Here is a 13,714-nt window from a genome sequence, read left to right on the forward strand (position 1 = left end):
GGTTCTGGTCACCTGGTTGAGAGGACTTATGCTTAAGTACATCTTTGTGCATGCAGTCCAGAAGCGGATGTGAACAGCTGCAGTTACCTTGAAATTCTTCTGGTAGGATTTGTACTGGAAGGCGCGTTTCTGAAGGTCATCCAGGACGGACTGCAGGTCACTCAGCATCATCTTTATTTTATCCTGGTCAGCACTAATATCCAAGATCTGTGGGTCCTGTAAAGTCAACGTGGGTTCTGGTTAGGTAGCTTATGTGCTCATGAAGATTAGGTAAATCAATAGAAATGTTCCCCAAAATGCATTTTCCCTAATTCTCTTTCTCTCTGTCTTTTAGAAACTGTTTTTTTTTTAAAGGTTGTTTCTTCTAATGTTACATATCAACATAGGAAAAAGTAGAGAATTGTGAAAGGCATGGAATAGGGACTAACACTTTTAAAACAGAATGTAGGGGCTGGCAAGATTGCTCAGTGGGCAAAGGCTCACCTCCAACCTGAATGACTTGAGTTACATCCCTGGGATTCAGGTAATGAAGAGACAGGTGCCGGTGTGTAAGATCTCTTCTGACCCCCATTCGTGTGAGCCCTGTCTCACGCGTGCCCACCTTACCCTGACCCCCAACACACCATCATAAGATAGGACCTAATACAGTCTCCTTCAAAGCTGTGGAGATCTGAATATGTCAGGAGAGAGAAGAAATGGCTGTGATATAAAGAAAGTCCCCTTTTCAAAACAAAGCGACAGAAAACGCTTTGAATTCTGAGAGACGGTAAGGAAAATCAGATTCTCCGGCATTTTCTCAGTGTGCCTCTGATACCAGGTGTGCATGAGTTCCCCTGCCAGCAGACCGAGCGGCTGTGCAGCTGCACCCAGGGGAGGGGAGGTTTATGAGCTCCTATCGGACGCAGCAGTAGCCTCCGTTTTGGGTCACCTCTGATGCTATCTATCTGGAGATGCCTTGGATGCCACAGGTTGAGGGTTCCCTCCCGAGAGGTTCTCCTTATCCCAGCTGCAAATCCCAGATCGCTCTGCCTGTGCTTCTGACTAGGTGAGGTTCCATGACTCCCCCTTGGGGTCATCTAATTTATCAGAGTGGTTTGAGGAACGTAGGAAGACATGTGCACTTCGGCAGTTTAAGAAGACTGTCATGATGGGGACAGATAATGAGACACAGATATATGGGGCATGGGGGACAGGGGACAGGGGGCAGAGCTTCATACCAGTCTTGGACCTTACCTTTCAGGTTTTGACTATCATGAGACTTTGTAAACCCAGGCCCTTGGGCTTTATATTTAGAATTAATTACATAAACATACTTGAGGCATGGATTACTGCATTGAAGCATAACCAGGCAAAACCAGTAACATCTAGTGCTAGTGGGCTCAACCCAGCGTGGCTTGTTTAGAACCGTCTTGACCTCTGTGCAGAATTCTTTTCTCTTAGGCTGGTTCAACACCCCTTTAAAGGGTACATGAGTGGATGGGAGGCTTATGAGAAAATGTCTTTATGGTTACCTCTAAGATTGAAATGCCGGGGAGGGGGAGCAGCATTAGAGTGCACTTTCCGTTTATGTGCCACAGGTGGCCAAGAGAAACAGTAGTTTCTATGGCCTCCCTGGGACAGAAAAAGGGGATGGAGAAAGAGAACTGATTATCTGCCACAACCGGGCACTGTAGCAAGACTCCATTTCCCGGTACCACTTCAAAGGTATTCCACGGCTTCTTCAAGAACCAAGGGTAAGGGCCAGGCCACTCATGCTCTGTTTGGATCCTGTGGAGGTTTAGATAGGGGTGGCCCCACAGGCTCATGTATTTGAATGTTTAGTCCCTGATTGGTGAACTGTTTGAGAAGGATTAGAAGGACTAGGAGGTGTGGCCTTGTTGAAGGAGGTATGTAAACAGGGGTGGGGGGCTGAGGGGTTAGGGGGTTGGGGGGTTGTTGGGCTTTCAGGTTTCAAAGGTCCATGCCAGGCTCAGTATTTCTGCCTCTCTCTGTCGTCCTGCTTGTGGATCAGGATGTAACCACCCATCCCATGCCTGCCTGCCTACTGCCATATTTCCCACCATGATGACAATGGGTTAATGATCTGACACTGTAACCAAGGACCCAACAAAATGCTTCCTTTCATAAGAGTTGCCTTGGTCATAGTATCTTTTTACAGAAATAGAACAATAAGACTGGTTAATTGTTAAATAATTTAGGAAATACCCAAACTATGAGAATTATGAACCAGGAACTGTGAAAGTATATACACATTGCCTAAAACATATACACATAATATGATATAATATGCATATGTGTAATCACAGAAAGGAGGAGAGAAAATGAATATATAAGGTAAGGCATATGTCTTAATGCAAATATTTGGTTGATATTTTGGGAATTAATTATCCAGAAAATGGGCATAGAATGGTTCAGGAACAATAGAAATACTAGGTCCATCAGCATCTGAGAAAATGGCAAAATCTAAGAACTATTATAACCATCACTTGGGGACCAGATAATCCATCTCTTTCTTACTGTGGCCTCTCATTAAAATGGTAATGTGTCCTATATTAGAAAATACTAATGGGATTATCATAGTAGAAGCTGCTTTTGTGCGCACTGGTGCCCTTGTCATGGCTGGGTTGAACCTGGTTTTCTTAGGCAGCTGTTAGCTAATGGTCCTTCCTTTGTTGTTGTTTTGTTTTGTTTTTTTGTTTTTGTTTTTCGTGACAGGGTTTCTCTGTGTAGTCCTGACTGCCCTGGAACTCACTCTGTAGACCAGGCTGGCTTCAACCTTCCTGTTTCCTTAAGCATCATGCTAGTACCTATTGCTATAGTGCCACACCCATCAGTTCTGCCAGAGCCCACGGTCCTAATAATCCACAACTTTGTCAATCTGGCCTCCCAACATCTGGCTTCTCAATTCTCCCAATAATCATTGGTTATCACATTTTCTTTCTAACCTCCACCAGTGGTAGTGTATGTGTGTTTGGGGTGGGGCTATTGATAGCAAATGGTGTTATTTGTAGAGTAAATTATAGATTATAGTTCTTTGCCCAAGAGTGAAATGTAACCTATTTAAACCCTCCATAGAAGATGGACTGGTTAGTGATCTCCAGGCTGCAGTGTTTGGTGAGTGTGTGTGTGTCATATTTAAAATGCGCCATTACACATGTGGCACATGCTGGCATTTTGCTCTTTCGATAATTACTCATGCTTTCATGATCTGCAATGCACACACTGTAGAGCACGTGGCATAGGATTGGCCAGCGACAGTAACCACTGAGAGTAGACTGCCTGAGCCTAAGTCCTGGTTCCGCCATTTATCATCTTCGTGACCCTGAGCAGCTGTCTTCCTTCTATCTCACTTCCTTCTATCTCACTTCCTTCTCTGTAAAATCTGAATAAAGCTTATACATTTTCTGAGACTAAATAAAAACACACAGACCATGTAAGATGGCTCCTAGAAGCCTTCTTTATCTTTTCTAAAATACCTTAGATAATGTCTGATCAACTGTGGGGTGGATAATGTGAGATGTGAGATGTGATGAAGTACTATACAGCAACAGGTGTACATCAACTATGTGAATACACAGTGATACCAGTACAAGAAAGCACTGGGTGATTCTAAGACAGCAGGAGTCAGGGCAATTGCTGACTGTGGAGATAAAGAAAGAGTTCCTGTTCAGGTGGGAATTCAAGAACCCAGGTAACGCAATAGTCCTTGATTGAAGAACACAAACGTGTCACTTCCTGATAGATCTCCGAAGCCTATAGCTAGCATCTGCTCTACTCAGAAAATTTTAAAAAGCTTTGATATAAAAGCAACAATAGCAAGTTCTTAGAATCATGCTTGTCCAACTGTACACACTTGGTGTTAGCTGGCGTCAATGTCTCCATGTTAATACAAATGTCTATTGTACCTGTTAATGCATTATGCTCATTTGAGGATATCAACATGAATGCCCTTTATTAATCTATTGGTGAGCATCTTTCCTATTTTCAAATTTCTATTATGGTTTTATAATTCTATACTAAGACTTAGCCAATGATAATAAAATAAAGAACCATTTTTAAAAAAACATGCTTTCAGATATATTTTAATTAATCTAGATGTGTAGTCTAATTTCTGAAAATTTTTCTCTAAAAATATTGGTGCAAGTTAAACTAATAATCTCTACCAAATTATATTATGCCTAATATTTAGGGGGAAATTTGCCAATATCCTCAACAAATTTTACACTGTAACATCAGCTATAAAAAGAGTTAGCAAAGAGTAAACACACTCACTTCAAAATATTAAATACCAAACAGGAGGAAGATAATTGAATGTTAAACACAGGCTTATTTTACAGTAGCCTGGAACTCATTCAATACATTGTAAGAGTGATTCTGAAAGAATGAAGCTTTGAATAGCAGCTTAGAGAATTGTTTAGGATAAAACAAGGGGGAGGGGAGAACCCGGTGAAATGAAATATAGTCTCCAAATGAAGAATAAGTTTTAAAGTTTCAAAATAAGTATGCGATGTGATGGATAGATTAATCAGCTTAATAAATTCTATCCTATACTTAATGATGCACATGGTGCGTACACACAACGTTGTCGGTTCTACCCGAGTTCCAGAAATCCACAATCATCAGACTGGACTGGTCCCTGGAAAGACGCCCTTGCTCACCTGTGCCAGCAGCTTGACTTCATTCACCTCATTGTTGAGATCTTCGAGATCCCGACCCAAGTGCAGACAGAACTGTTTGATGCTTGTTTCTCGGTCACCCACGGCTTTGTCAATGGCGTTCCGCACCGCAGTTATGGACGGCTTCATAGTGGCGAAAACGGCGAAGTCTTCGGGCGGTGTGGGCACCTGGTACTGCTCAATGAGCTTGTACATCTGGACCACGATATTCCCTTCCTCCTCCAGGGTCTCGATCTACACAGAAACATCAGTCAGAAACACAGAGGAATGTTAGTGTTTCCTAGTGGGAGACGCTCCTATGAGAGATGAACGTCAGAGTGTTAGTTGTAAATGCCTGGGTGCATTTGGCACGGCCATCTAATTGGCTGAAGCTGGTCACGTGATAAATTCAAGCATGGCTACAGGTAATTGGACTATTGAGCCAGGGGGTAAAGGGTCAGAGCTGAGTACAGTTGAGTAGTTTTAGAAAATAAAATCAGCTAGTCTGTCTGTCTGTCTGTCTGTCTCTCTCTCTGTCTGTCTCTCTCCATTTCCTGTTCCTTGCTGCATTAAACTGTGTCACCCAGCTTCTAGGACCACATAGTCTGTCATTGTTTACATATGAGTGTCAGGGCAATGTACAGCCAGCAGTCACCCTGAAGCAGCCCCTGAACTTTGGACAGGCCATGTTCCTAGTTCACAGGTTCGGAACCCAGATCTACGGCGGTGCTTCATTGTAATTCACTAGGTGATTTTTTCTGCAGTCCAAATGGCTACTCAGCAACCTTGACGGTCTACTTTCCGCGGACAGTGCATTTCTCATGTTCTCTAGTTTTCTGGAAACAAACTCACCCCTAACTCTACCCTGTGGTTATAAAAGCTGCCATGTTCACACGGCTGGGACCTGGAGAACCCAACCCCAACTGACCTTTCTCTTGAGCACAGCCAGAATTAGCAGCAGGAATGATCGATCACAGCTATCTGCTTTTGTGTAGAAGCTGACCAGAGTCCCTTAACATGAAATCTTAACTGCAGGAAAGTCTGGAGCACAGTCCAGAGCCTGTAGCTTGCAGGGCAGTGACCCCAGCAAGCACGCTCATCCAGGCTGGTGTGCCCCTCCCAGAGTTTCTGACTTACAAGACCTGAACAAGGTGTCCACGGATGCGGCTTCCCAACAAACGCCCGGGCTCTGCTCTGCTGGTGGTCCGGCCCCCGTGGGAAGCTGCTTTCCAGAGAGGAGCCGAGCTCAGAGATGAAGGAAAGGCCCGTTTGTTTGTTTTTTTCCCATGATCCTCTTGTCCCCACTCCTTGCCCCTTATATCCTCCCATAGCTTCCAGAAGATCTCAGGCAAACTTAGAATGCACTTTCCGCTTTCTTTTATTAATAATTCATTATTTGGTGTGTTTGTGTGTGTGTGTGTGTGTGTGTGTGTGTACACGTGTGTGCGCACAAGTGAGCACGAGCACAAGCCCGCACTTGTACCTGACGAGGCCAGATGTCAGCAGGTGTCCAGATCCCCTGGGGCCAGAGTTACAGGTGGTGAGCTGCTTGATATAAGAGGAATTCAGGTCCTCTGGAAGAGCACCGATGCCTCTTAATTTCTAAGCCATCTTTCCAGCCCCATTTTCTAAGTTACCATGTGAGTCTGGGCAGTTTTCAGCAAATTATCTAGCACCTGAAGCTAGTTATAAATAGACATAATCAGTTCTCCCTACATAAAACGCAGTCATATCTCTTTTGAGGGCTGGCTAGACTTATACCTGCCCTGGGGTGGGGGGTGGGGGGTGGGGGGGTGAGGGTGGTGGCGCCTCCTGGTGGCCATGTTTGCTATTACTTGACGAAGCTGCAGCCACATCTCTGTTGGAGACAGAGAAGTGGAAAAAAAAGTCCCAAACTGTCCTGCTCTGTTCATGTGTAGATTCTGAATCTAGTTAGACTCATGATGGAAGAGGCGCTTCCATGAGACGGCCCTGAATCCTTAAACGAGGACTCCGTGTTGTAAGGTTGGCTCTTTGTCCAAACACAATTAATAAATACATAAGGATCTATTTTTGACAGCTTTAGTCCTCGGGGATGCAGCAAGTCTGACTAAAATCCACAATTACCTGCCTCTTTGGTAAGGGGCTGTTACCGAAATAAACAAGGCTGCTCCTGTGCAGGGGTGCGAAGGAGGCTTTGCCGTTAGCTCTGTCAATAACACGTAACCGACATTTTACTCTGCGACACTTCTTCAAATTCTCATATTTTAGAAAGTGATTTATATCTACTTCAAAGCCAAACTGAGAGTAATGAGTTTAGGGAGAATTAATTATTGGAGCCAAATATATTGCTGTCACGGGGACAAGCCTGAGAGGGGAAAATCAAGTTTCTAGGGGAAGATGGAGCAGGAGAGGCACCCACAGGAATGGCGGGTCTCCCCACCTAAGCTGGTTTGTGTTGCTTTTATCCACTTTTAACAGAAAATCCTGAGCTGTTATGTAGAGGTAGGGCTAAAGGATTTCAAGCCCGTGAAGACCTACATCCGTGTTACCACTTGCTGCAAAGTAGAGCTATAACCGTGCTTGAGAATATTGGCTTTGTGGTGAAAGACACTCGGATTCTCAGTCTAGCTTTCCTCCACGCAAGTTCGGTGACCTTGGATAACACCTAGTTTAGTTTGTTTCCTCAACTACAGTATTTTTGAGAACTGAAACATCAGGCATGTGATGCAGTGCCTGCTGAGTGGTTAGAACTCGGGAAAGCTTAGCGGCTGTTAGGTCCTGATCCTGGAACGGATTGATCTAGCATGGGAAGGGAGTATAAGGACAGAGAAAAAGGAGGGAGGTGATTGGAGAAGGGATGGAGAGAAGAAGGTTTATGGGACATATGGGGAGGGGGGAATCCGGGAAAGGGGAAATCATTTGGAATGTAAACAAAGAATATAGAAAATAAAAATATTAAAAAAATAATACAGGGCGTCGTTTCCCATGCCAGAAAGTGTTTATGATAGTTAGGCAACTGTTTCCTGGTGCTCAGTCTATTTTTTCTTGAGACAGTAAATTACCAGAGAACAAGCGGCTTACCCGCTCCTGAATTTCATCAAGGAATACTAAGCTGTTGACATATTCTATGGTGGTCGTCGGCACGAACTCGAGTTTATATTCTGCATCTTGTGCCTCGGAGATGATAGCATCCACCTTTTTCTTGCTCAGACGGGGAAGCATGAGGTTTAGCACCTAAGAAATAAAAACAGAGACAGGAAGTAATGAGTAATTGGGTGTTTCTGCCTTACTACACAGCTCAAGGAGCCTTGACAGGTGTTGAATCAGGAGGTATGGGAATCGGCAGTGTGTGAAAGACGATCTCTCACTAAGTAACTACTTACCAGATGCAACAAACTCAGCGCTAGCTTTTGACAGTCAGGGCACACAGCTTACTGACAGTGTGCTCAGTGCCCTGGCACCCTTCAGCAGTGGCTTCTGCTCTTCTGTCTCACACAGTAGACACTAGGCTGACCCCCTCAGCTTCAGCCTCAGGTCCGTTCTTTTCCTACTGGGGGGCAGCCATATGATTTGGAAGAAAGTGATCTCCTCCCCAGGGTCAAAGATACGATTTGACTGATTCTAGGGTGAACATGAGCAAGGTTTCTTTGGAACCAAGTGGCTGGGTTAGGGTGGACCTCTGACTGTGATAACGTTTTACTTTTTTAGGGCTGAGGGAGATACGTACTTAAAACTTTAATCTCTTCTTTCTCATTTTATGTAGCTAAGGAAATACCTAGCCTGTGGAGAATTTCAAGCACCATTTCATAAACATGAGGCAGTGCTCACTTTAGCGTGGTGGCACATCTGGAATTTAGAAAGGATAAAAGAAACTGAGTGCCTAGGCATGTCCCAGGGACACGTGGAGGTCACTGGATTTCTGGACATTTATGACTATAGAGGTCCAATCACTTAAGTCTGAGTTTTGTTTTCTTTGGCTTAGTATGTTGGTGTGCTAAAAAAAAAGTTGACATTAATTTGTATTTGTCCCAATTATATCTTTTTATAAAAGAGAATATGTATTGGTAGTCTGCCTGCATATGTATATGTATGTATGTATGTATGTATGTATGTATATGTATGTATGTATATATGTATATACATGTGTGTGTGTGTATATGTGTGTGTGTGTGTGTATGTGTATGCCATGTGTGTGGCTGGTACCCTTGGGGGTCAGAAGAAAGCATTGAGTCCACTGTGGCTGTTACAGTCAAAGAGATATGTATGGTGCCTACTCTTATTGCCATTTTAATTATGGTGTCTGCAAATATTTCATACATTAAAAGGGAAATATTTATCTTTGTGTTTTGTAAGTGTTGAAATTACCAGAAGAATATTGGTGATCCTTTATTTGCATGTGTGTGTGTGTGTGGGAACACACATGCATACATGCAAACACATGTATGTGAATCTCTTGCTAGCTCACACTTACTTCCAAGCATCGCAGTGGTGATGGGATTAGCTTCTCCTTCAGCTGCTTGGTGTCGATGAGCAGCAAGCCTACGTTTCGGGTGGGTCTCAGGGCTACCGAGTCCTTGTGCTGTTTGTGATATTTTTCCAGCTGGGAACTAAAGAATTGGACATCTGGGGGACACGAGATGCATGCATTATATTATCTTTCACACTAGCTTTTAAAGCCTCAGCCTACAGTAGATTAAAAACCACTGCAGTCTGAAAGGCAGTCATTAAGCCACAACAACAGATGTGAAGCAGACAAGGGTGTGGATGACTGGAACCCTTCTCTGCTGGTGGAAATGTAAACTAATCCAGCCAAGGGGTCGCCAGCACAGAGCCATATACCTCTACTGTATGCAACTTATGCTACATCACATATACCATCCTTGTTTTTTGAGAGTATAAATAGACTCCTCTCTCCTGGCAACCATTAGTTAGATGTGGGACTTTTGAAAAAGCACCTTGAATTTCTGAGACAGAGAGCTTCTGGAAGCCTTGCCTGGCAGGAATGATAGAATTTCACATCCCTTTTAACTCTTGGCAAGACACGGGGGGTCTTAGAGCCCTGGTTCTTATGGCAACTGCAACAGACAGGCCACAGATGACTGAGGATCTGTCCTGCACTGTACCCGATACAGGGATGTGGACTGAGAGGGAAGGAAACAAGGGGTTCCATGGGAAATACCAGACATGCATAAAGTCCCGCCTTTCGCCTGGTCAAACTGTTTCAGGTGGCTACTCAGTGTCACTGAACACCACCAAACAGAAACCTAGACGATAACAAATCTTGTTATAATTTGGTCTAATGTGCTTAGCGAGGAGGGCAGACTCACCAGGCTCCTCCTCCTTCAGTGCCTCCAGGTCAAGACTCTCGTTTTCCTTGAAGAATATCTGAAACTTTTCGAATGTCGCTGCGTACAATCGTGCAGAGTTGAACGCTGCGTGAATTGTTTCCTAAGTGGTAGACAGATGAACAAGACTGATTTTTCCCCTATTATTTTTAGTTACATGCGTGTCTGTGCATGTGTGTGTGTGTGTGTGTGTGTGTGTGTGAATGTGTATGTGAGTATGTGCACATGAGTTCAGGGACCCATGGTGGCCAGAGGCATCTGATCCCCCAGAGCAGGACTTAGAGATGGGAGCTGCATGGTGTGTGTGCTGGGAAGCGAGCTGGGACCCTTAGCAGGATTAGTGCATGCAGTTAACTTCGGGGCCATCTTTCCAGCTCCCAAGGGAATTTTTCTTTAATGAAGTCTTCTCCCCCCCCCCCCCCCCCCCCCCCCCCCCCCCGAGAGACAGGGTTTCTCTGTGTAGCCCTGGCTGTCCTGGAACTCACTCTATAGACCAGGCTGGCCTCGAACTCAGAAATCCGCCTGCCTCTGCCTCTCAGAGTGCTGGGATTACAGGCATGCACCACCACCGCCCGGCAGAATTTTTCTTAAGTAGCATTTAATCTAACACACACACACACACACACACACACACACACACACACACACACACACCACACCACACCACACTGCATGCATATGTAGAATTCAATTCTCTATTTTTCTACCAGCCAATAACAACCATGAGTTCATGGCTCCAATCTCAATGCCAAACCCTTCAGTTCATTCTGGCCTTTCTCTCTGTCCCCACTTGTTAACCCTTTGAAGATATATAATCTCTTCACTCCTGTGATGGTTAGTTTTTGTTTTGTTGTTTTGTTGTTTTTGTTTTGTCAATTTGCTATGAACTAGCGTGATCTGGGAAGAGGGAACCTTAATTGAAGGATTTCCCACATTAGACTGCCTGTACGCAAGTCTATAGGGCATTTTCTTGATGATTGATTGATGTGGGAGGGTCCAGTGCCCTGGGGACGGAGCCATCTCTGGTTTGCCAAGAAGCCAGGAGGAGCAAGCTAGGAAGCAGCATTTCCAGTCTCTATGCTCTTCCTGCCCTGACTTCCCTCAAAGACTGACTACAGCTGTAAGCTGAAGCAAACCCTTTCCTCCCCGGGTTGCTTTCTTGTTTGGTATTTTATTACAGCAATACAAAATCTAACTAGTACAACTGCCCACAATATGTTTTTACTTATTTGTTCGACCATGGAATACACGGAAAGTGGTCTGGGATTGCCAATACCCTGATTCCACTGACAGAATCAAGCTTAGCAGTTGTCTTTAGGCAACTAAAGGTTTTAAGGTTATGTGGCCAAAGTCCTAACTACCACATTCAAAGTTTTTGTGAGGTGCTGAGTTTCAATCCTTTCGATGATGATGATGATGATGATGATGATGAATATACTTGGCTTTCGTCCCATCTTCCCATTCTTCAATGTGGTTATGTTGCTCAACTAACTAGGATTCATTTGTTTTTTTTTTTTTTTTTTTGTACTTTATTCACTTTCTGCTTTTGTTTAGAACTATATTAAAACCTACACTCAGGAGGGTTACACTCCCTATTGTTTGCATTGCATACCCACTGTTCTCACCCTTCCCAAACCATTTCCACGACCTCTGGTGCAGAGGTGGTGGTTTACTTATCTGATATCTATTCATGAGACAGTGCCAGACACTTTTAGCTGTAGAATAACATTTATATTTAATACTAAATAAGTATGTATACACACACACACACACACACACACACACACACACACACACACACACATATATATATATATATATATATATATATATATATAATCTGTTAAAGACCTTTTCTTTTTAAGTATATACACGTGTGTGTGTGTGTGTGTGTGTGTGTGTGTGTGTATTAACTTACCAGATTGGTTATAAATTTGCCTAACTCTTTGAGGCAAAGGATATCTTTATTACACTGAGCCAGCCCACCTAAGAATACTCATTTAGTTCTACTTTGTGTCAAACATAAAACTTTCAAAATTTCCATGTTCATATGTGTAGTTTAAATGTTTCCTATTCAGTTATTACTGTTTATGTTACCTTCTTTTGTTATTCTGAGTGGAGACCTTTTTCCTTTAAGCATTTCTAATATGGTGGAACAACTTACACAGTATTGTGAATGCATGGAAATTATTTTAATTGATTTTCCCCCTTTTTAATTGGTTATTTTCTTTATTTACATTTCAGATGTTATCCCCTTTCCCGATCTCCCCAAACCACCTATTCTATCCCCCTCCCCCCTGCTTCTATCAGAGTGTTCCCCCACCCACTCGCCCACTCCTGCATCCCTGCCCTGGCATTCCCCTACACGAGGGCATCGAGACTTCACAGGACCACAAACCTCTCCTCCCATTAATGAAGACAAGTCCATCCTCTGCTACATATGCAGCTGGAGCCATGGGTTCCTCCATGTGTACTCTTTGGTTGGTAGTTTAGTCCCTGGGAGCTCTGGTGGGGGGGGTCAGGTTGGTTGATATTGTTGTTCTTCCTATGGGGTTGCAAACCCCTTCAGCTCTTCCAGTTCTTTCTCTAACTTCTCCATTGGGGGCTCTGTGATCAGTTCAATGGCTGACTGTGAGAATCTGCCTCTGTATTTGTCAGGCTCTGGCGGAGCTTCTCGGGAGACAGCTATATCAAGCTCTTGTCAGCAAGCACTTCTTGGCATCCACAATAGTGTCTGCATTTGATGTCTGTATATGGGATGAATCCCCAGGTAAGACAGTCTCTGGATGGCTTTTCCTTCAGTCTCTGCTCCACAAGTTGTCTCCATATTTCCTTCCTTGAGTATTTTGTTCCCCCTTCTAAGAAGGACTGAAGCATCCACACTTTGGTCTTCCTTCTTCTTGAGCTTCATGTGGTCTATGAATGGTATCTTGGGTATTCCAAACTTTTGGGCTAATATCCACTTATCAATGAGTGCATACCATGTGTGTTCTTTTGTGATTGGGTTACCTTCCTAAGAATGGTATTTTCTAGTCCATCCACTTGCCTAAGAATTTCATGAATTCATTGTTTTTAATAACTGAGTAGTACCACATTTTCGGTTTCCATTCCTTTATTGAAGGACATCTGGGTTCTTTCCAGCTTCTGGCTATTATAAATAAGGCTGCTATGAACATAGCATGCGTCCTTGTTATATGTTGGAGCATCTTTTGGGTATATGCCCAGGAGTGGTATATCTGGGTCCTCAGGTAATATTATGTCCAATGTTCTGAGAAGCCACCAGATTGACTTCCAGAGTGGTTGTACCAGCTTGCAATCCCACCAACAATGGAGGAGTGCTCCTCTTTCTCTGCATCCTCACCAGCATCTGCTATCACTTGAGATTTTGATCTTAAGCCATTCTCTGACTGGTGTGAGGTGAAATCTCAGGGTTGTTTGATTGGCATTTCCCTGATGACTACAGATGTTGTGCTGGCTGGTTTTGTGTCAACTTGACACAGGCTGGAGTTATCACAGAGAAAGGAGCTTCAGGTGAGGAAATGCATCCATGAGATACAGCTGTAAGTCATTTTCTCACTTAGTGATCAAGGGGGGAGGGCCTCTTGTGGGTGGTACCATCTCTGGACTGGTAGTCTTGGGTTCTATAAGAAAGCAAGCTGAACAAGCCAGGGGAAGCAAGCCAGTAAGTAACATCCCTCCATGGGCTCTGCATTAGCTCCTGCTCCCTGACCA

At 43.9% G+C, this 13,714-nt stretch overlaps 1 protein-coding gene across 1 annotated transcript in view; it reads right to left on the reverse strand.

Annotated features, from left to right (window-relative positions):
* Dnah6 (dynein axonemal heavy chain 6) overlaps positions 1-13,714 on the reverse strand; it is a 196,296-nt gene that overhangs the window by 152,337 nt on the left and 30,245 nt on the right. Inside the window, 5 exon segments of the mRNA XM_052172578.1 lie at positions 88-216; positions 4,659-4,910; positions 7,719-7,871; positions 9,109-9,260; positions 9,965-10,085. Coding sequence (XP_052028538.1) covers positions 88-216; positions 4,659-4,910; positions 7,719-7,871; positions 9,109-9,260; positions 9,965-10,085 — 807 coding nt within the window.

Source organism: Apodemus sylvaticus, chromosome 2 (assembly GCF_947179515.1).
Source record: "Apodemus sylvaticus chromosome 2, mApoSyl1.1, whole genome shotgun sequence".
NCBI lineage: Eukaryota > Metazoa > Chordata > Mammalia > Rodentia > Muridae > Apodemus > Apodemus sylvaticus.